General features: G+C 59.3%; 2 protein-coding genes across 2 annotated transcripts; both read right to left on the bottom strand.

Moving 5' to 3' along the window:
• Positions 1-4,619: 4,619 nt before the first annotated feature.
• On the bottom strand, positions 4,620-13,260 carry FUOM (fucose mutarotase). Its single transcript, XM_065894735.1, has 8 exons — positions 13,152-13,260; positions 8,320-8,473; positions 7,978-8,138; positions 7,385-7,453; positions 5,922-5,992; positions 5,625-5,723; positions 4,970-5,043; positions 4,620-4,695 (listed from the first exon to the last, which is right to left on the bottom strand). The coding sequence occupies exons 1-8, from the start codon at positions 13,258-13,260 to the stop codon at positions 4,620-4,622; spliced, it is 813 nt and encodes a 270-aa protein (XP_065750807.1).
• A 1,403-nt stretch (positions 13,261-14,663) lies between these two features.
• ECHS1 (enoyl-CoA hydratase, short chain 1) lies at positions 14,664-22,160 on the bottom strand. The gene is made up of 8 exons (XM_065894120.1): positions 22,054-22,160; positions 20,441-20,638; positions 19,839-19,966; positions 18,909-19,008; positions 17,579-17,683; positions 16,990-17,109; positions 15,791-15,858; positions 14,664-14,820 (listed from the first exon to the last, which is right to left on the bottom strand). The coding sequence occupies exons 1-8, from the start codon at positions 22,148-22,150 to the stop codon at positions 14,755-14,757; spliced, it is 882 nt and encodes a 293-aa protein (XP_065750192.1). The 5' UTR covers positions 22,151-22,160; the 3' UTR covers positions 14,664-14,754.
• Between the last annotated feature and the right edge of the window lie 885 nt (positions 22,161-23,045).

The following is a 23,045-nucleotide window of genomic DNA, read 5'->3' as shown; positions in this document are numbered from 1 at the left end:
AGTGATTGTGGGCCCCACCTGCTCTGTCTGGGAGAAGGGGGGCCACAGGCTGGCCCCAGGCAGCCCCAGGCTGACGCTTGGCTCCTTGCACCCAGCGCCCATGCGCTGGGAGCCGTCTGCTTCCCCCAGGCTGCCTCATGTGCTGGGGTGCGGACGGAGCTACTCTGGGCTCCCCGCGGACAGGACCGGAGAATGGAAAGGACTCAGGAGCAGGGAGCCCAGTCGCTGACTGCTCAGGGACAGGGGGGCAAGTGGACAGGGGGACAAGTGGACAGGTGCTCAGGGGGACGGGGGACAAGTGGACAGGTGCTCAGGGGGACGGGGGACAAGTGGACAGGTGCTCAGGGGGACGGGGGGACAAGTGGACAGGTGCTCAGGGGGACGGGGGGACAAGTGGACAGTTGCCCAGGGGGACGGGGGACAAGTGGACAGGTGCTCAGGGGGTCGGGGGACAAGTGGACAGGTGCTCAGGGGGACGGGGGACAAGTGGACAGGTGCTCAGGGGGACGGGGGACAAGTGGACAGGTGCTCAGGGGGACGGGGGGACAAGTGGACAGGTGCTCAGGGGGACGGGGGGACAAGTGGACAGGTGCTCAGGGGGACGGGGGACAAGTGGACAGGTGCCCAGGGGGACGGGGGACAAGTGGACAGGTGCCCAGGGGGACGGGGGACAAGTGGACAGGTGCTCAGGGGGACGGGGGACAAGTGGACAGGTGCTCAGGGGGACGGGGGACAAGTGGACAGGTGCTCAGGCAGGTGCACAGGTGAGTGGGGGTGGACTTGGGCCCAGCCTTTCTGTCCTCATTTTCTGGGCAGTTGCCGGCGCTCTCTGAGGTGACCAGTCCTCTGACACGGCCTGGCTCAGCAGGCCTGATGTTGCAGACGCAGGTATAGGGTCACTGGAATTTTCCACAAGTTGTACATGTGCTGGGGCGTGTGCAAGTGCAGGCGGGGTTTCTGTGTGGCAATCGCGCTCCGGCATCGAGCGGGAAGCACTTGGTACCTGAAACTTCCTCGCTGCCCAGACTGAGCCTGCTGGGGGCTAAGACAGAACGAGGCTCCCGGCTGCTCCAGAGACCGTGGGTCTGTCCTGGGGACCTCACATGCCCTACAGCTCCTATGTCACCCCACGGGTCCCAAGCTCCTGGAGGCCTCAAATGGCAGCCTCACTCCAAGATGCGCTGCTCAGAGGCGTACATGCCTCCCGGCTTTGAGGCCCCACAGACAGAAGCTCTTTTGCCCCCAGTACCAACAAGGAGACTGAGGCCCCGGCGGTGACCTGCTCAGACCTGAGGTCGATGGTGGCCACGGCCCTGAGCAGCCCAGGGTGGTGTTCGTGGCCAAGTCTCTCTCCAGCCCTGCTGGAGCCAGGTCCCCAGTGGGCACTGCCTACCCCGAGGGCACAGCCGGAGACCCACAGGAGCAGGGGACTTGGGGGTGAGCAGGAGACACTGGCAGAGGCCACAGGCCAGCTCAGCCCCCTGTGACCCTCGCCCCCCAAACTCCCAGGCGCACTGCCGCTGCTCACCCCTTCTACAGAGGGTGCTGAGCGTGGATCCCCTGCCTCTGCTCCCCGGCATCACTAGGCAGTACTGCTTCTGCAGAGTGACCGCTGCTGGGTGAGGCATCCAGGCAGGGAATAAGACACCTGAGGTCCTTCCCGGGAGCCGCAGCCCTGGCTTCCCTAAGCCAGGGAAGTGGTCCTGCTGGGGACCCTGGACGCTGCACCTGCATCTGGGGGCACAGGCTCTTGGCCAGGCGGTGCCCAACGACCCTCATCCCCACACACCTGAGCCACAGGGCAGCTGTGACCCACCACACCTGTGGAACGTTCTTCCTCAGTGGATGGCTGGCAAGGGTGGTCTGTGCTCTTCCCTGAGTCTGAGCATTGGGCTGAACCCAAGACCCTTCTGGTGGGCACTGGGGCTCCCCAGCAAGAGCCTGGACTAGTGGAAAGTACTGTCATACTGTGACTTATAATCAGAAATGTGTGTGGTCTTCATCCCTGATGCTGGCACTGAGCTCCTAAAACCCTTGGAATTTCCTGAGTGATGGGCGTGATAAAGTTGTCCTTTGCTGTGTGACTGAGGTGACTCTGGGAAGGTCCCTAAGGATGGGGCCGGTTGCAGGGAAGTGACCAGGAATAGAGGTTTGGAACCTCCAGCCCCACACCCAGACCTCGGGGAGGGGCGGGGGGCTGGGGGTCAGATCAATCGCCAGTGGCCAGTGACTGAATCCAACAGCCTGCGTAGTGAAGGCTCCACAGAAACCCAGAAGGATGCATCTGGAGAGCTTTGGGGTGGTGAGCACGTGTAGGTGCAGGGAGAGGGGTGCTGGAGAGGGAACAGAAGCCCCTCCCCGTACCTCGTCCACCTGGCTGGTCCTGAGTCCTATCCTTGTAGGATAAGCAGTGATCTAGGGAGTGAATGTTTCCCTGAGTTCTGTGAGCTGCTCTAGAAAACTGAGACTGAGGAGGGGTCAAGGGAACCCTCTATCTACAGCCAGTCGGTCAGAAGCCCAGGTGCCCCCCTGGACTTGGGACTGGCATCTGGAGTGGGGGCATCGTGGGGGGCAGTCCTGTGGGACTGAGCCCTGAACCTGCGGGATCTGACGCGTCCCCGGGCAGGGGGTGTCAGAACCAAGCGGACTGCAGGACACTGGCTGGTGCTGAGGGGCTGCCTGGCGGTGGGGGGAGCCCCCTGCCCTTCCCCCCCCGACACATAGTGGAATTGGTGACCGGAATCATTAAACGCCCTAGTGCCAAAATGGGCAAGAGATTGACCACTCATATCACCAAAGAAAACAGAAGGCACACACACCCATGAGATGTTCAATGCCATTAACGGTCAGAGAACTCACCGCTACAGTCCCCTTAGAGCGGCTCACGGGAAAGACGGGCAGCCAGGATGAGGGCCAGGGGCTGGAATGCACATTCCCAGGGCTGGGGATGTAAACCAGCTCAGCTGCTTTGGAAACGGTTTGGGAGTTTCTTACAAAGTCACACATACACACGCCCTACGGCCGAGACTTGACCAGAGGTGTTTGCTCAAGAAATGAAGGCTCGTGTCCACGCAGACTTGTGCGGGTACGTTCACAGCAAGCTTATCTGCGATAGCCAAGAGCTGAAAGCAACCCGGCGCCCCCCAAGAGCTGCCTGGCTGGAACACGGCAGCGTGTGCACAGCAGAATCCCACTCTGCAGCAAAGTGGAATCATCGATGCGCACAGCGCATGCAAACACACACACCCCACCCCACCGTGAGCACGCAGAGGGCATGCACGGCCTTCCACTTACACGGAGTTCTGCAAAGTGCACATTGACCAGCAGGGAGGGGGGCGGACCAGTGGGGGCAGGGCAGAAGGGGGGGATGGAGGTGCTGGTCCAACACCCAAACGAATTTAACTGAATGCTTTAAACGTGAACAGCTTATTACTGCATGTCAATTCAACCTCAATAAAGCTGTTTCAAGAGAGGCCCGTGTGTGGCTGGAAGCGGCTGGCCGTGGGGTCAGGGGGCTGAGATCAGCCCCGGCAGCGGCGGGCCCAGAACGTGGTCCCTTCCCCAGGCTGAGCCCCAGACCTCCGCCCAGTGGACCTATCTGCCTTCCAGGCCCACCAGCTCCTGGTCCTAACCATGGGAGCCTCCCCCGAGCCCTGGGGATCCCTGGTCATCCCAGCTCCCACGCCCATGTGCTGTGAGAAGGTCTGGAGGAGCAGGGAGAAGGCCCTCAGGGAGGGACCCTGTGCAATGGCCAGTGGGAACCCCGCCCGCCCCGGGAGACCCAGTTTGAGAACGTGCCGGGAAGCCATCACAACCTCACAGGCCCCCTTTGCCTGGGTGCCTCGCGTCCTCCTGTCCTCTACCCACTGCCCCGGCCATCCCCAGACCCACTCAGGCTCATGCGTATTCAGTAGGCGCTCAACCACCAGAGCGAGGGAACACAGGCACCGGGCCCAGCACCCCCCACCCCAGCTGACGGTGTGGTCAGCTCCCGGAGGCTCCAGACCAGCCTCTGGGGCTGAAGGAGCAGCCCCGGCCCCCTCTTCAAGGGCCACCTTAGTGACTGCAGCCCACTCAGGGCTGCCTGGGTAGCTGATGCACCCACCCCCAGGCCCCCTTGCCATGTGCTGTGTCACCCAGGCCCCTGCCCAGGCCCTCTGTGCGATCTCCCCACGCGAGGGTCTCGACCTGTGTGAACTCTCATCCCAAACCCAGGGACTTGCCAAGTCAGGTGACCCAAACCTATCGGGAGGAGGGAGGCCTTACTTCCCACCTGAGGGTTCACCGAGAGTGGGTGGGGTCTGCCCTCCGGGGAGCCCACAGCCGCTGTTGCACTCAGCACAAAACAGGCCTTTGTGAGTGAAGATGGAGCTCCTGTTTAAACCTTTGGACTGTATGTTGGCAAGTAACTGCACTTTTCCATCATTTTCCTGAACTGGGATAATGCCAGCCCTGGTCAGCAGAGGCCCCCCCAGGACCCGCTGGGCCCCTGGAGCCCCTGGCTGGGTGAGCTTTGAGCGCTGCCGGGCAGGGCCAGGCCAGTTCATCTGCCGCTGGGCATGCCTGCTGGTGGCGGCGTCGGGTTCAGGGTTCCAGATCCCTCTCTGGGCGGGTGGTCTTCAACAGGCCTGGAACAGGGCATCGGGGGCCGGCAACCCCTTCTTGAGGATGAGGTTTCCGTAGAGGGCCGCCTCCCTGCATAAGGAGCAGGCTGAGTGCCGAGCTGGGATGGACAGGACTGGGGTGCCCAGAGCCCTGCTCTGCCACCCACCCTGTGCACTTTCAGCAAATCCCTCGGCTCTGCCATTCCCCGGGGGGCATCTAGTCTCTGATGGGGCAGGGGCTGAGCAGAGGGTGGGGAGGGCTCTGCAGTGGGAAGCGGTAGGGGCCCAGGCTCGGCCCAGATGCAGCCGGACCCAGGCAGACCCAGGAGGACCCAGTGGACCCAGCAGGTCCAGCCAGAGCTCACCCAGTTGTCACAACAGCAAAAGCCTTTCTGGTCCACTCATAAAACTCAAATGTCTCTATCGTGGCCAGGGGGCTCTGGAAGGCAAGGGGGGCGGTTGAGGGCCCCAGGCCCAGTGGGGCATCAGCAGATTCTCCAGGCTGGGGTCCCCAGGACGCTGGGCTCCTGACCTGCGAGGGTTGGGCGGACAGGTGCACAGGGGGCTGTGGTGGCCGCCTGCCTGGGGCCCTTGAATCGTCTGAGCTGCCCTGGGGGTCGGGGTGGGGCTGCTGTCCAGGACGGGAGCCCCAGGTCCTCTCTTCAGGAAGGTCCTGCCCAAGATCTGCTGGTGGGTGGTCCCGGGAGGACAGGCCCGGCCCCTTGAAGGGTGGGGGGCTGACAGGCAGCATTGGGCCAGGCCTCTGACCACAGATGGGGTTCCCCGCTTTCCCCTGGCTCCGCACGGACAGGCTGGGATGGGTGAGGACCCCCGGGCAGAGATAGGTCAGGGTCCTGGAAGGGAGCGGGGAGGCAGGGGCAAGGGGTGGCCATACCCCCGGTTAGAAGCTCGCACAACCATGGTACAGGGTTCGGGGGGGCCTGTCTTTCACTTCTCTCGGGACTCCAAGGAGGCACAGAGGATCCCTGACCCCTTTCCTGGTGGGGATCTCAGGCTCACCGCACAGCCGGCCCTGGAGAGGATGGATTGGTAGCTTGTCCACACTGGGGTCTGCAGGCCCCTCTCCCTGTCACTGGGCACCAGCTCCACGACCACAGCCTGGAGACAGAGGGGGGTCAGCTCTGTGGCCCCCTGCTCCTGCCCTGGGTGCCTCCAGGACCCTTTGTTGGGTGACAGTTCAGGGCTCCTCTGATCAGGCTCAGGGGTCTTTGGGGACACGGGTCCTACCCCCTACCCAAGGCAAGTGGCCCCCCTGAGTTCTGGCAAAGGGTAAACTGAGGCCCAGAGCAGGCTTACCGGGCTCTCCACGTAGCAGTCCAGTGGTAGCAGCTGCAGCACGGCCTCCAGGCGCTGAGGGATGCCCAGGCCTGAGGCCAGAGTGCCGACCTCAGACGCCGCCGTCTCCCGCCCGGCCACCTGCTGCCCGTGGGGTGACACTTATTGAGGTCACACTGGTGTCTCCCCACCCCGGCCACGGCACCTGTCACTGTCTTGGCCCTGCCCATCCCCTTTCACTCTACCACACGGGTTGTTGTTGGTGACCCCCAAACACTCGTCCACCAGGAGGGGCACCTGGGCCACCTCCTTGAACCCAGAAGGCCCTGAAGATGACCTCCTTGTGACGAGGACAGTGGGGTCTGGAAGAAGGCCCCTCTGGCCCCAGGCTGCCCCCAGACCTGCCCCACTTGGCTCCAAGGGCCCCTGCTCTCCCGAAAGTTGGTTTCTGATTGTTAAGCTAATGCGCGCTCATTGTACAAAACCAGGAAATACAGAAGCCCACGAAGAAAAAGAACCAGCTGTAATCTTACTACGTAAAGGAAACCCTGCTACTGTCGGAGTGCGTTTCCTTCTGTCGTTTTCCCTCGTTTCAGCAAGGTTAGACTTTTCTGCACATTGGACGCTGAATGCTAACCGCACGTTTGCCGGGGTGTGTGTGTCACCTCTGGGGGCCGCACCGTGACTCACTTATGCCTTCCTTCTCTTCCACCATGTGGGCCTTTCCGTGGCCACCCCGCGGAAAGGGAAGAGAGCACCTCAGGTTACCTGGCCCAAGGTGTAAACTGAGGTACAGCGGGCTCAGCTCCCTGAGCAGGGGGGGAAGCTGGGGCCACCAGGTCGGGAGCGTCCTGTCCAGGGGGCTGTGTTTACCCCACAGTTCACGTCTCTGTGCCTTTAGTGGCCTGAACTCTGCAGGGAGAGTCGTGTTCCTGCCTCACAGCATTGCTGGGGGTGGAGGCATCCAGGCACGGCCCAAGCCCAGCCCATGCCCCCCGTTACCCTCAGGACTGCTAACCCCTCTCTTACTGTTACCTCCTGGACCTGGCTCCAGGGCCCTCCCAGCCTCACCTCCCACTGGGCCCTGGGGGGATGAGAGGGTTTTAAGAGACGGAGTGTGCGGACACCTGGAACGTTTGGGGCCCGGTCACGAGTGGTGGGATTCTAGAGCAGAGTAAAGGCTGAATACCTGACCTGGGCCAGGAACCGCTGCTCAGCCAGCCAGGACGGTGCCAGGCCTTAGTTTCCCCATTTGTAGGAAGACACCAAGTGGTGTGTGAGATGGGGCAGGAGGCCCAGGCTCACTTCTGGGGGCTGGGGGCTGCAGGGAGAATCTTGAGGGTCCTGGCACTGAGATTTCCTGGGTCACTGGTGGGTTATTGAGGAATTGGTGGGGGTAGGAGCAGAGCTGCAGCATCTGGTTAGCCCAGAGGCCGGATGACAGCCCACCCTCCCCACCCCAGCCTGCAGAAGGTGGGGCTCACCGTCGGCAGGGATCTCCTCTGGGCCACACCTGCAGATGCAGGCGGTCGGGAAGTTCACGTCCTCACGAACTGAACAACCAGCACGGTTAGACACTCGCGGTGGGTCCGCGCAGCGCACCCTCCCCCGCGGGCTTGGCCGCAGACCCAGGGTCGCCGGTCAGACGCGTTAGGACACGCCCACTGCCCCTCCCTTCCCGCCCAGCGTCCGGCCACGCAGCCCGGCCCAGGCCCACGGCCTCAGGAAAAGAGAAACCGCTGCAAACGTCAGCGGACAGCCCAGGCGAGGCGGTGGTGGCCCCTTGGGGGCCGTGTGGGGAGGGGCTGGAGTAGGAGCTGCACACAGGGCCTGAGGCGGGGAGTGGGCTTGGTCGCCCGGGACCCCGCACACCCGGGCTGAGGGAGGAACCGGATCTGCCGGACACAGCCCCTCTCGGACCAAGGGCCATCGTCCTCGTGACCACCCAGGCAGGCCTCAGTTTCCTTGAGGGCGCGAGGGCGGCCAGAGCAGTGCCCCCACCCAGGACCAGAGGCCCCGCCCGACTTCTGTCCCCGGCGGGTGGATCCCCCAGAAGCTCTGCGCCCGCCACGCTCACCGATCTCATCTCCGTGCCCCATCCGCGCCAGGGCGTAGAGCGGCTCGGGGGACGGCAGCGCGGGGACACCCTTCAGCACCACCCTGAGGGCTGGGCCTGAGAGGGCGGGGCGGCCACGAGGGACGGGGCCGGGGAGGGCGGGGCCGCGTGTGGGGCGAATCCTGGAGGGGAGAGGGGCCAGAGGGGGCGGGTGCATGTAGGGGCGGGGCCCGGCGGGAGATAGGCGTGGCCTGAAGGGAGGGTCCCCCGGAGTGCGGAGGACTTGGGGTTGCGTGGGCCGCCTCGGGGCGGGGTCGATCCCAGCCCAGCCCCGCAGGCGCCGTCTTTCGAGGTCTCGCTTACCCGGCCAGGTCCAGGACCCGGGCACCCACGTGTGTTTGTGTTGGAGCTCCCCAGCGCCCTCCGTGCGTGAAGGCCTCCTCTCCAGCCCCCGTTCCGCCCCCAGGCCTTGGGGACTCGTCCCCCACCCCCTCTAGCCCGCAGGGTCCGTCGTGCCCTGGGGTGGGGAGGGCTGGGTGGCGGCACAGGGAGGATTTACTCCTTCACCCAACACTGTTCACACTGGAAGGACCCTGAGGACAGGTGGGTGCGACCTCTGGGCCAAGCGGGTGTGCTGAGAGCACCCCTGCGCTGTCTTCCAGGCGTCAGCCTGCTGAGACCCCTCAGGTACCTGTCTAGGGTGCCGCACCCCTGCCCAGGGCAGCAGCGCTCTGACTCCCCGTAGGGGCCCCAGCGACCTGGACTCCACAGGACCCTCCCCATCCCCGCCCCCACACCCCCCAACACTAGGTGTCTTAATTTTGGGGGGGAGAGGTCACCTTCAGCTGGCCAGCTGAGGTGCATATTAAAAGGAATGATCTCAAGGAGCCCATACATCTCGCATCTTCCCACACACAGGAGAGCACTAAATTCATTAACTTGAGATGTCTGGTTTTCTTTAATTAGCAGTAATATTTTGCTGTTCGGACTACCTGGTTTTTTGTTTTGTTTTGTTTGCAAAAACTCCTGTACATACTGGCTCCTCCTGTTACCCGAAAACTGGGTTCACCTCTTGGTGGGTGTCGAGCGGAAAGACAGCCAAGCCAGCAAAGGTGGGGAGAAGGAAGAATTTATCACAGCAAATAAGGAGAGCACGGGGGCCTTCCCAAAGCAGGGTCCCCCCCAGCAAAACGGGACGTTTTAAGCTAAGGGCACATGCGCGCATCCAGGAAGGGGCTTGAGCAGAAAACTTAGCATAAAGTTGGGGCAAAGGTCAGGTCGACAGAGTCACGTCTTTGTTGATTTAAGTCAGGACGGTCAGCATCACCATTCCACCCTCCACCTGGGTAGGGACCTTAGTTCCTGCACAACTCAAGGTATATTATTATGTTTATCCCTTGAGGAGGACCTAGGACTCTGCTTTATCACTGCCTTTTCTCTGTCCCTGTGTTCCTCTGTTCGTTTAACATCACTGATTACTGAGACCTGTTCAAGGGCAAGCACCAGGGCCAGGCTTAGACCACAAAAAGGCACAGGCCAAAACGGGTTCTCGTCTGTTCAGAAAGCCATTCCTGGTTCTCTTTCTCCGGGGACCCCCTGCCCTGCTTACACTCCCTCACCTCTTCGGAACAGTCCCTGAGAGCTGAGAGGCTGTATCCTGGGCTTAAGTCATCAGCAAGTCCACCGAATAAAGCATAATTCTCAACTTTTAGGTTGTGCATTTATTTCAGTCGACAGGTATGATTGTGTTTTCCCAAAATGGCAGCACCGCCGCCATGTTGTATCTGACACGCCACAGTGAGTGATGCGCCTCCCCTGAGGCGGGTTTGTCCCCTTCCTTGAACCGGGTGGACCTTTGTGTAACTGCCTCCAATAGAATGCTGCACATGCTGCTGCCTGGCTTCTGGGGGCAGGTCATAAAAGGCAGTATGGTGGGACTTCCCTGGTGGCACAGTGGTTAAGAATCCGCCTGCCAATGCAGGGGACACGGGTTTGAGCCCTTGTCCAGGAAGATCCCACATGCCGTGGAGCAACTAAGCCCGTGCGCCACAACTACTGAAGCCCGCACGCCTAGAGCCCGTGCTCCGCAACAAGAGAAGCCGCTGCAACGAGAAGCCCAGGCACCGCAGTGAAGAGTAGCCCCCGCTCACTGCAACTAGAGAAAGCCCACGTATAGCAACGAAGACCCAACACAGCCAAAAAAAAAAAAGGCAGTGTGGCTTCCTCCTGATTCTCTCTTCAGAACACTTGCCCTGGTGTTATAATCAAATGCAACCGATTTTCTCCCGAGGAGACAAAACCAGTTAGACAAGCACAATTTAATTTAGCTTATTTTGCAGGACAAGAAAGGTCAACTTGACCTGGGACAGTTCTTGTTTATGCCTCTGAAAATCATAAGCAAAACTTAAACAGTTCCCCCAACTGGCATGAGGTAACCACTAGCCAACTCTCTTTCATTTAAGAAAATTCGAATCTTGTAACCAATCATAAAGAACCACTGCCCTCACACTACATATGCTGCTTTGTAACAACATCCTCTGAGCCTCATCCCATGTTTTGGTTTGAGTACTCCTGGTTTGCAAACTGTCTTTCTGGTGTGTGCACAATACACTTTTACTAATCTCTACCTAAGTAATTTGTTAGTTTTACTTCTGTTTTTTGTGAACTTCTGCCACTGGGAATGCAGACACGGTACTGGCAGGAAGCCGAGGGAACGAACGTGGTGAGCCCTCCTGTGGGCATTCGGCCCATAGCCCCAGCTCAGCCCAGTGACACTGCATCAACCACCAGGCCAGGGAGCGATTGCTCAGGCGGGGCTCCAGCTGAGGCCCCAGACTTTGTGGAGCAGAGACAAGCTGACCCATGGTGGCCTGTCTGGATTCCTGACCCATACAAACTGAGAAAGGAGAACTGATGGTTGTTCCTGTAAGCCACCGAGTTGAGGGATAATTTATTATGTGGCAGCAGCTGACTAATGCAGGTGGCTCCTGTGCCCTGCTGAGATGTCACCAAAAGCCCTGCTGACGCTGCCCTTGGCCTTCAACCCTGTGTCTGCTCTCTCTCTACCCCGCTCCACACATGCAGGCTTGAGTGCAGACCCCAGTGCAGATGCCCGTGCCTGCACCGGCCGGATCATACCCCCGCTTAAGAACCCCAAACCTAACTTCACTGCCCAGCCTGCAAACGGGCTCTTGCTCAGGCCAGCTGGCTCTCAGCCCTCTAGGCTCTGGCCCTCCTTACAGGGTTGCCCGGTTTGCCTGCCGGCCACCTCAGTACTTACTGCTGCCTGTGCCGCAGGAAACAGCCCAACCCAGAGCCGGGACAGGCCAGGCTCTCTCCCCTCAGAGCCCGCCCCCTTCCACCTCATTCCCAAATGGACCCTCAGCCCTGCGGTGACACGCCCGGAGGCCTGGCAGCTCCTGCGGAAGTTCTGTACGTGAAAGATGGCAGAGAACCTGAAGTCAACAGACAACCCACGTCCACTGCCCAGCCCTGCGGAGCCTCACTGGTCAAGGAAGCTGCCCAGGGAGGTGGTCAGCAGGGCCCACACTCAGGCCGCCCACTGCGGCCAATTCCACCCAGGGTGAGCAGTTTCTACTCCAAAACCTGAGTGGAGAGACTTGAAGTTAACATTCCCTGAAGCTTATCTTTTTAGTAGGAATATAAGAGGGAAAAGCCAATTTTATACGGATAGATGAGAATGCAAGGTCTCAGCTTCAGAAACAAATCAAACCCCCAAACAATATGGCGCCGGAGGTCAATTAACTCAATAGGGAGTGGAGGGCTCTCTGGGGCTTGTGGTCCTTGAAGTCCCGCTGGGGTTTGCCTTCAACCCCGCCACCCACAGCAAAGCACGCAGTCACACCACTGGACGGTCCCCAGTCTCCCCAAGCCCGGGGCCACCACGCAGCCTGAAGACAAGATCCTGTTCCCTGGGCCTGGGGCTGGGGCCCCGTCCCTGCCACATGCTGGATCCCAAACGACCCTGTGGGTGCAGACCTTTGAGACACACATACTCTCATGTACGGGTTCCACGTTGAGCCCTTTCTCGGCTTCCGGCTGAGCTGCTGAGACAAGGGCACCTGCGAGTCTTGGATGGGCCCCTCACAACTGGCCCCCCAGCACTTGGAGCTCTGTTGTTCGGAATCGGTTATGAAGGTCACCGCCCAACGCGTGTGAAAGATTAAACTAATGCACGGACTTTCTCAACCCTAAGGTTTCCTCCTGCACATACCTCTGCCTGTTCATTCTAGATGGTACGTCACTAGCACAAACCCCGGTTACACAGCTTTAATAAATGGGGTTCGCACCTCTACTGCCATGAAGACCGCCCAGCTGGGCCCGGCCTTCCTGACCCCAGGGGAGAGCCTGATCTCGTGGTCCCCTCGTACCTACTCTCTTGCCCACCGTTCAAGGGCGACTCCATTAGAACTCTGTCTGCTGTCTGGGGAGGGCCTTGTGCCGTAATAGAACCACTGCGCCCTTCTCAAACTCCCGACCACGGCACACACCGCAGAATGACAGGGCCTGGGCGGAGACTGCAGAGCTAACCTCCCCAGGCAGACGGTCAGCAGAGCAATTCTTTTTGGACCCCCCAGCTGCGTAAATATGACCAGAGCACAAGGGTGAGTCATCGAAGGTGCTGGGCGGCCAGAGCTCCACTGGCCATCTCAGCTCTTCCTCAGATGCAGGTGGGTCTCTCTTGGATGTTCAGCATGGGTCCTGGGTAGGGGGAGGGTACACACTCTGGGCCCAGCCCTGCCCAAGGCCATGACTGCAATCCCACATTCAGAAACCTCCGCTGGGCAGGCTGGTCAACAGGCTACCTGCCCATGACTGGCAGCAGGACAAGGTGGAGGAAACGCCTGTACCAGGTGCTCAGGTCTTCGCTGGGTGGCGGCTCCCGGAGGAGGGCTCTGAGGCCCGATTCCCAGGACAGGTAGGCGCATGTCTCACCGTGCAGCACTTGCTTAGGCAGAGCTCTGCCCTGGGTTCTGAGCAGCACCCATCATGCTGACAGCTGAGGCTCTCTCTGCAGAGCAAGACGGATGGGGTGGGGGTGGGGGCACAACGAAGCCAGCAGAGCTCACCCCTCACCTGGCCGTCTGTTCACCTGCAGCTGCGTTGCAGTGGGCACCGCACCAAGATCCAGGTGCCGGCGTTCGCTCCCAGAGGTGCAGCTCTCCTGGCCTCACCTTGGAGGGTCTGAGGACATTCTGAGGCTGGGGGGCCCTGACCCAGGCCAGTGACTGCCGTCTTCACCCGTGCAGCCCTCCCAGGCAGCAGGAGGACAAGGGCCTTCATCCCGTGCTCCAGGACTCATACGACTCTCCCCGCTGGACACCTGCTCGAGAATCTGGTGTAAAATGGAGGGTTTAGAGTTCCGAGCTGGGCTGTGACTTGAGGATTAAACAGCAGACGTCTGGTCGGGGCAGAGGTGTTTCCCGGTACCTCGGTCACTCATTCACCCAGGGTCCTGCAAGGTGCCTGACTGCACGGTGCCCCGGGGGACGCAGCTGGCCCTCCCGGGAATAAGGCCACCAGAGGAACCTTGGTGTGTAAACTCTACATCCTCCCAGAGCAAAGGGCACGAATCCTGCGCCAGGTCTGGGAGCATGCATTTTAAATCAGCGCCCCAGGGATTCCGACACAAGCAGTCCTCACACCAATCTGGGAGCCTCGGCCCCTAGCAGCCCAGCCCCACAGTGCCGCCCTTCCCTTCCAGACGCACTCGAGCTGAAATGCAAGGATTCGTGCAGGGAATGTTCGCTGCACCGCCGCCACGGCGGCTCTGAAACAAGAACCTGCACACGGTCTAAACATCCAACACCATGTAAATAAGCAGATCACAACATACACACATCATGAAATATTTCAGGGCCACTAAGAGGAATGCTAGTAGGAATAATATTCAGCCATGAAACGAAATGAAACTGTTAGTGCTACAACCTGACGGACCTTGGAAATATTATATTAAATCCAGTGACAGAAAGAAAGTGGAACAGAGGTCCCCAGGGCCGGGGGGCTGGAGTAGGGAGTTAGTGTTGAAGGGGTGAGGTTTCTGTCTGGGGTGATGAAACAGTCTGGAGATGAAGAACACTGTGAATACACTGAATGCTGTGAAAATGTACATTTAAAAATGGGAAAAATGAAAACAAATGCTAGTCAAACAGAAGGATAGGGTGCATTTGTGTGCTAGAAGCAGAAGGTGAGCAGTGCACCTTGCAGAAACGTGTACGTGGAGAACCATTTCTGTTCAAAGAAAATGGAATTTCACACCGGAGCATGTGTTCACGCATGTGGGCACAGAAAGACACCTTGAAAGGCACGAACGTGTGAACAGTGGTTACCCTCGGAGTGGGAGGTGGGTGCCTTACTTTAAGAGCCTCGTCGTGTCTGAATGTTGTTACTGAGAATGACAAACAAGTTTTAAAGTGACAGAACATTCAAATCTCGCGATAACGAAAAGAAGGGCATAACGTGACCTGAAGTTTATCATTCAGTCAAGAGCACGTCTCTTTAAAGGCTTAGCAGCGAGGCCATCCCTCTGAGCGGCCACGTCCACCGGCTGCAAACGACACCGCGACCAAGCTGGGGGTCCTCACGAGAGCCGGGTGAAGGCCCCCTGCTGCTCGGGGGGGCGAGAGCCCACACAGCCCCCCAGGGCCCCTCACAGCTGGAGAGAAGCTGTGTGTCCCTGACACTGCGTTTGACAGAGAAGGATGTATTTGCTTCTGAAGCTGACAGGCCGTGTTTCTCCTCTTTAACTCGAGGCGCTGAGGCACAGGCAGCCAGCTCCTACTGGTCTTTGAAGCTGGCCTTTCTCTTCTCCACAAACGCAGACATCCCTTCTTTCCGGTCTTCCTGGTGAGAGAAGGGGAAAGGCAGAGGTGGATGGTCACTCTGCGTGGGGTCCAGGCGCGAGGCTCTGCCTGTGTCAGGGCTGCTCCCTGCCCTTGGCCGTCCACTCACCGGGTCCTGCAGCGGGATCACCTCAAAAACTGTGAATGATCCCAATTCCCAGGGGTGGCTTGGGAATGGGTATTTTTCCATTAAACACCCCCGCCCCGCCTTTGTGATGGTCATTCAGGAACCACTAACCTATGAGTGGAATAAACTCCCATCTACAGAGAACCTCAGATGCATGTACTAGGGTCATTCACCAAATCATGACCTGGATTTAGCCATGCTCTAGGTCAGGTGGTGTCCTGAGGGTCAGGAAGCAGGACACGAGAATCCAAGCTCTACCTCTGCATACCTTCCTCTGTGTGCACATATGCACACACGCATGCAATCACACACATGTGCACACACGCACCTGCACTTCCTCAAGAGCTAAAGCCATTTTTAATCTTTTATAAAACACCTAGATATGACTTTCTGATAATAAAAGATCAGTTTTAATGACTATTAAGAGAATGATTTCCTTTGAGTTACTGGCAGATATCCTAGAAAATAATGCTCCAAGGCTTCAGATTATGATAGCGTAATACACTCGAGCCCCATTCCAGGTAACTGGAACAATCTAGGAAAATTATGAGTAAATGGATTGCATTTTAAATACAGGAGTTGCTGTTTAAGGGTGCAATTTGTAAAATCTTTTGTAATAGGAAATAACTGTGTGTAAGTTTCTGTACTTTTGAACTTCCACACACTGTACTTATTTGAAAAAAAATCAGTGCTCAGTGACAGAGCACACGCGATCCGGTTACAGGGGAAGCTAAGGGTTCTGACCAAAGAGAAATGGTATTTAGTGATAAAACCTATAAGGAAATGCCAGGAACCTCTATGGCTGGACCGTGTGTGATTCTCCACGTGAATGAGGCTTACTTACGGTAGCAAAAGTTGAATAGAAGAGTTTCTTCTCCAACTTAATGCCCTCTGTTAATGTCATTTCAAAAGCTGAAAAAGAAAACCCTGAAGTTAGGAGCTGAGGTGCCAGGTGTGGGAACACAGAACTTTTTTGTGGAGGCAGGACACACCCTCGGGGACTGATGTGGACTTTGACTTCACAGATGACGTTTAAAGTACAGCCTTGCTGCTCAAATGCACCACCCCAGCCGAGATGCCCAGTGAATACTGCTCCCGGCCTCCCAGTGTCCTGCATGGGGACCTAGATGGAAGGTGGGACGGCAAACTCTGTCCAGTCACGAGAGGGCTGAGGAAGCCCATGACACTGAACTCAAAAACCACGACAAATAATTAAGGACAACACCCAGAAAACAGAACTCTGTGCAGAACAGAGTGAGTCCCGGGCCATCTTTGCAGTGGAGGTGATGCAGGTGCAAGGCTCACGGAAGCGTTTCCTTGGCGGCACCTGTAGCTGGGTCCCTGCGGCCAGCGCCCAGCCAAGGTGACAGGTGCCTTGGGCCTTGCGGCACGTCCCCTCCCCTGCTGCACGCTCCACACGCTAGTGCCTGTGTGAACGCTTTGGCCGAGGCCGGGGGCCCGGGAGGCCGGTGAGCAGAGACGGGGGGCAGAGCGGCTCGCCGCGGGCACACACGGCTGTCCCAGCTCACCGTCCTCTTGAAAGGCGACACGGAGCAAAGGGACAGCCTCACTCCAACGCTGAGAACAAACCGTCATGTTAACACTCTAGCGATTCTGAGGAGGGGCGGTCAGAGCTGTCCCGCCGGCAGAGAGAGGACGCCCAGTCCACAGCGACAGCCGGGAGCATGCTGTCTGCCCCCAGCTCATCCCCGACAGATGGGCGGAGCTGCTGGCCGAGAGGAGCCTCTTCCTCCCAGGTTCCCCAGGTGACCCTTCCTGGGCTTCCCCTGCACACCAGCGCCAGCCCCCTGGCGCCTGTCCCCCAGGCTGGCCCTGTTCTTGGGTCCTGCTTCCAAGGGGAGCTCAGGCCATTTCAACAGAATTTGTGAGCGAGCAACTAGAAACCAGAACTCTACGAAGAGCCAAAATCGAAATACCAAGAATCCTAACAATTTTTGTCGGGACCGGTTAAGATGCATAATTCTGACCCCAAATTGTCAAGCCTCGCAGCTGCTGTGTGGCCTTCTCCGCTCTCCTCCCTACCTGCGTTCACTGATTCTTTGGCCATCGCTGTTACAATCTTAGAGTTGCTGGCAATTTTCTCTGCACACTTTATGGCTTCTTCCACCAGTGTCTCAACAGGAAAAATTTTGCTTACAAGACCTAAAACACATAAAGGTAAACAACACGTGGCAGCAGCTGGTTCTCGTTCTCTAAGCCACAGCACAGGCCTCTGGGTGCCGACAAGGCAGCGGGGACACAGGAAAGGGTCCACGGTGTCCCCTGGTAGGGCCGCCACCCTTGGCTGCTGCGGTCACTGGGCTCTTACAGTCACAGGTCACTGAGGGTCCAGGAGAGGGCATGCCTGCGGAGGGTCTCGGAGACCCTGTTGCTGACCTTGGCTCTGGGAAGCGGGGCGGTTTCACTATTGCTCTTTAACCTGCATGCATGCCTCAGTCACTCCTTTAAGCATGTGGTATTTCAAATGAAAAAACAAAGGCAGTGAGTCTCCTGGGCTCCCAGGACACGGGAAAGCTCTGTGCTGATCACTGGTGGGAGGCCCTGGATGCAGCCCTCCCCGCTCCACTCAGCTTCCTGAGGGGGCAGCTCCACGGGAGGCTGTGGCCCGTACCTGCTTGCTTGGCATCCTGGGCCGAGATCCGGTCACCAGTGAGGACCATCTCCATGGCCAGTGACTTTCCGACGGCACGGGTCAGTCTCTGGGTGCCCCCTGCACCTGCAGGGCAGAGGGCTGCTGGGCACCGATGGCTCTGCAGCCAGGATGCACAGATGTGCTGTCCCCAAGTGCCCCAGGGCTGAAGATGGGCCCCTTGGGTGGGGTGGGTGGGCAGAACCCAGGCGTCCAGCAGGTGGGGAAGCCGGGGTAGGCTCCTTTCCACACTCGGGACCCCCTGCCTGGTACCCTGGGTCCCTTGCACCAGTACCTCTCATGCAGAAGTCAGACTACGGACAGACACAAGGAGCTCGCGGCCCAGGGCCCCAGACCCTGACTCAACCCAACCCAGAGGGCAGCTGGGGGGCAGCCTTCGAGCACGGCTTGCTCTGCTCCAGGTGTGGGACGACGCTCCTCTCTTCCGGGTTCCCGCCTTCCCGGCCCCGCTCCCCACCCCCTCCTGCTCACTCCACGGCCTCTAGCTGGAAAGAGAGTGGTCTGCCTGGTCATCCGCCCGTGGTGAACCCCAGGGCTGCCAGACCGAGCCAAGGAGCCACCTGAGGGGGGCACCCACAGTCCAGCAGACTCGGACACTGCCTCAATGCAGTGGAGACCTCAGGCATGGGATGGGAAGACCCTGGTGGTCACCCTCAGCTGACCTCAGACACGCTCTCCTGACCCCACGGCTGCTCCCTGCCCAGCCCAGCTGGCTCGGGAAAGGCTCTGGGCTCCAGGCTCTACACCCAAGGCAGAGACCCCGTGGGGACACAGCCCAAAGTCCTCGTCAGGTGGACCGAGGGGCAGAGGTGTCACTGTTGGCCCACTGTTCCTGTCGCCCTGCCCACGGGGGATATGATTCCCTGCTCTGAACCTGGGTGAGGCTATGGGACTCGCTCTGGCCACTGAAACGTGAGCTCTCAGTGTTGGCCCGTGGTCAGCGTGTTCTCTTCTCTGAGCTGCTGACCAATAAAGATCCAGCGCAGATGTGGCTCATAAGCAAGACTCTCCGTGGTTAGAATCCACCATGTGGCCAGCCCTTCCTATTCGTGTCGGACAAGGGACCCAGCAACTCCAGCGGAGCCGGCACAGCTCCGAGGCCCCCAAGCCACTCTCAGCGCTGCTGTGCCCACGTGACCTTAGTGTGCAGACAGGCAGCCACCGTCCAGGCTCACACGACAGCCCCACGTGCTTTTGTCGGACACTGGAACAGCCCAAATGCCCCCAAGACGCGGGCAGACTGTGGACGATGACTTGAAGAACCGATACCAAAGCTACCATCAGTCTTTACCTGGGATGGTTCCTATTAGGATCTCTGGCTGCCCAAACTGAGCTTTCTCTCCAGCATAAATGATGTCACACATCATAGCAAGTTCACAGCCACCACCAAGCTGCAAAACAGCACGAGGTTCCACGGAGGAACCCGGTCAAAAATCACTGCTTATTTGAATTTTCTATTAAAGTGAAACACAGTCTAGGGTACAGCAAAGATTAACACAGAGATGCAAAGTTAGTTAACTGTTCCCACAAATTACCTATACAGTAGATGCCAGCAAACATTCTGTAAAGGGCCAGACAGCAAATGCTTGCGGCTTTGCAGGTCCTACAGTGTCTCTCATGGCCACTCCACTCTCTGCCGGGGGGGCTCGAAGGCAGCCAGGAGGGGAGAACCGATGGCTATAACCTCTGCCCTCTGACCCGCTGACCCCAGGGGAGCTTTACTAAGGAATCGTGAGTTCAAATGCCCTCCTGGCTTCTCTACAGGCCACAACCAGTCCCAGAGCCTCTGAGCTGTCCAGGCGCCTATAGGAGACCCCGATGGACCAAACAGGGGAGGCAAAGCTTTCAACAGTGGTGAAAGAGGTTAGTTTACAGGGCAGTGCAGGTTGGAAAGCCATCAAAACTGCACAGAGAGCCAACACGTGTGCCCTTAACCTTGCCGTGGGGGAAAAGCACTCCCGGGGAGCCTCAGGACTGGGGGGACTTTACTAACAAAGGAATCTGAAGCCCAACAGCTGAATCCCCACTAACACAGCAGATGCTGAAACACCTCCTCCCTTTACAGCTCTTGGCTCTTCAGCATCACTAGTCAGAAAAGGCCTGCGAGCCTACGAACGAGACTCAGGTCTCCCCCAAATAAAAATCAGTTCTACTGCACACACACAAGTACAATTCCTTCAGGTGTTCTGAGTGCAAGGAGGTGGCATGGGCGGGCACTCACGGCGTAGCCATTGACAGCAGCTATGACCGGCTTCTTGACCCGAGAGAGTCGGTCCCAGTGGCTCAAGAACTTGCTCGAGTAGCAGTCCTGGAACGTTAGATTCTGCATTTCCTTGATGTCGGCTCCAGCTGTGGTGGAAAAGAGGTCCCAGTTACCAGAGCAGAGACCCCACACCAGCAGGTAGCTACTGAGTGTGCCCTGCCAGCAGGCACCAAGGGTTGCAGGGGATGGCCACGTGGACACACAGCTGGGCGGGGGGTACAGTGCAATACGCTGTGATACAAGCTGATGGAGGTGATGCAGACGGATGTGGACAGGAAACAGAGTGGAGGGGGACTCAGAAGAGGCAGGGCTCACTCACTATTCACTCGCACCCGAGACGTGACTGCCCCTGAACAGACTGGTTTTGCTGGCGGGGCACACTCAATGTTAAATGTCAGACGGGCCCCTCCAAGCAGCCTGGGGTTTGGTCCACTTTACGTAAGTAAACCCCCGAGTCACAGAACCTTCCTGATGCATTCACGGAGGTGTAAGGCTGCCTGCCTCATGCCATGGGTGCGACCGCACACCTGGGCAGCCTGCCACCACACTGCCCGCCTCACCTGCAAATGCCTTCTCCCCGCCTGTGAGGACGATGGCCCCCACATCCGGGTCCTCCTCGAAGGCCTGCAGCGCCTGGTTGAGCTCCATGATCAGGCCATCGCAGAGCGCATTGAGTGCCTTGGGGCGGTTCAGCTGGACCAACCCCACGTTGCTGTTCTTCCCCTTCTTGGCTGTGATGATGTATTCAGAGGCTGCGCCTGGGGCGAGAGGGGAAAAGGGGCTGTCCACTCACGGAGGCACCAAACTGGGGGGATGCACCCGTCAGTGGACAGAGTGACCCTGACAGGACCCCTGAGGGGCCTGCTCAGTCCCTGGTGGCTGCATCATGCAGCTTGTAGCTGCATGGGTGGCTTTTACAGTGCTCTCTGCTTTCACGGATATTGGAACACTTCCTTAAGTTAAAAAAAAAACCCAGCAATGGGCTTCCCTGGTGGTGCAGTGGTTGAGAGTCCGCCTGCTGATGCAGGGGACACGGGTTCGTGCCCCGGTCCGGGAGGATCCCACATGCCACGGAGCGGCTGGGCCCGTGAGCCATGGCCGCTTGAGCCTGCGCGTCTGGAGCCTGGAGCCTGTTGCTCCGCAACGGGAGAGGCCACAACAGTGAGAGGCCCGCGTACTGAAAAAAAAAAAAAAAAAAACAACGAAAAAACCCAGCAATGAAAAGCAGCCTTCCTTCTCCTGAATGCCTTGGTCAGCGCTTCCCAGGATGCGTACTAGAGATAGCCTGGGATCCTGTAGAAACAAGGAATGAGGAAACGCCTTCTTTAAACAAATGCCAACTAGGTGAGGGCAGTTAAGCTGCAAACAGAACAGAGTTCCAGCCCTGCTGGGTGGACAGCCTGGTGGGAGGCACACAGGCAAAGGACAACTGTCAGGGCCTGGGCGGGGGCGGCCCGCTCAGAGCTGGGGCCAGCAATGACCTGGAGAAGAAGGTTAGCCAAGGTGGTGGCTTCCTTGAATGGGGAATCAGGGATCGCAGTACCTATCCCATGCGCTTGTGGGGATGTGACTGAAATCACACGTGTAAAGGCAGCATGCCTGTCACATACAAGACCAGGAATGATGGCTGGGTACAGGCCAGGATGTAGAAGCGGGTGGTAAAAGAGAACTCAGGTAAAACCCACACGACCTGGTAGCTAGGTCAAGTGGACACACAGGTGAAGGCAGAGGCCGCAGAGATTCTTTCCCAGAGACATCGACATGGCCAAGAGTTCCCGCTAAATGCGGGGTGGGGGGGGGGGTGGCGAGTGCGCTCAGGAGAGAGGAGGACGGGCGCCCGGCTGGCTGGGGTGGGGCAGAACCTGAAAGACACACCCGGGGAGAAGCCGTGGACATGGGGAGGCCTGGGCAGGAGGCACTGCAGGACAGCACGTGCGACCCTTTCCAATTGCAGAGGCGCTAACCGCACGTTCTCTTAAAGTCTGAGGACTTTCACACCGAACGCTGAAATGGCCAGAGGTCTTGGCACTCCGTCCCGAGTCCTCAGAGTTGAGACGCTAGTGACCCCAGGGCTCCGCGAGCTCAGGCAGCAGGTGCTGGGAGGGGTCCGGCCCTGGGATGAGGGCTCGGAGGATCCCCACCGCGGGCCCGCCCCCCTCGGCCCAGCACTCACTCGAGACGAAGGAGCGCGGCGCGGGGCAGCCGGGCCAAGTGCACAGCAGGGCGCGGACGCTAGGCTGCAGGGCGCGCAGAGCGCGCAGGGCGGCCATGGCTCTTGCGTGACGACAGCTCGCTCCGGCCGCCCGCCCCGCGAAGCCGCCCCCCGGCCGCGCCAGTCAGGGCCCGCCCCGCCCACGGGCCAGCATCGCGAGATCTCCGCAGGTCTCGCGAGATAAGCCGGGCGGCGGAAGTGGCCGGGACGACGGGCCTGAGGTTTAGGAGTGAAGGTCAGTGTTCGGGGACAGGGGTCAGGGGGCGGGGGGAGGGGCACCGGTGTCCAGGAGGAGGGGCCGGGGCGGGGACGAGGGCTAGAGGTTCAGGTTCAGGTGGGTACCCTGGTCCGCGCCACCTTTGGCGGATCCCAAGCCGTAGGAAGTAGCCCTGAAGACTTGAGAGCAAACCCTCCGGGCTGGCCGAGTCGTGGGGGTGGAAAGACGCGTGGACCGCGCGCCGCAGCCCGAGCTCGGGGTGTGACCGCTCGGGGCCGGCCGGGACGCCCTCGTGGTCGAGAGGGACCGCCGGGAGGCCTCTCGAGTGAGCAGGCCCGCAGTGCTGACCCGCCGGGCTCCTGGCGGAACTGCCCGCCGGCCTGCGCCGCCTCTGTTCTTCAGGCCCCGGCAGTGCCCTTAGCCTTTGGCCCTTCCCGCCGTTTCCGGGAAACGGCGTGTGTCTGGGTGCGGGGCAAGCGTGTCGTCCCCACACCCGGGTGACTGCGCCTCGAGCCACAGCTGGGTCCCGGATTCGCAGCTGGAGGCAGTGGCTGTGGGGTATGTTAAGCCAAACGTGCTGAGGACGGGTAGACTGGAGCTCGCTAGAGCTGGGCGGATACACTTGTGACCTGAAGTCAGCCCTCAGGGCAACGTGCAGTTGTAACCAGCGCAGAAAGCCTGACTCTGACAGCGGGTGTTTATAGGACACCAAGCAAAGGAGTGGGAGACAAGCCTC

This window comes from Phocoena phocoena, chromosome 16, assembly GCF_963924675.1.
Source record: "Phocoena phocoena chromosome 16, mPhoPho1.1, whole genome shotgun sequence".
In the NCBI taxonomy this organism is placed as follows: Eukaryota; Metazoa; Chordata; class Mammalia; order Artiodactyla; family Phocoenidae; genus Phocoena; species Phocoena phocoena.
The sequence above is the reverse complement of the archived record's forward strand: the minus strand, read 5'-3'. Positions and strand labels throughout refer to the sequence as shown.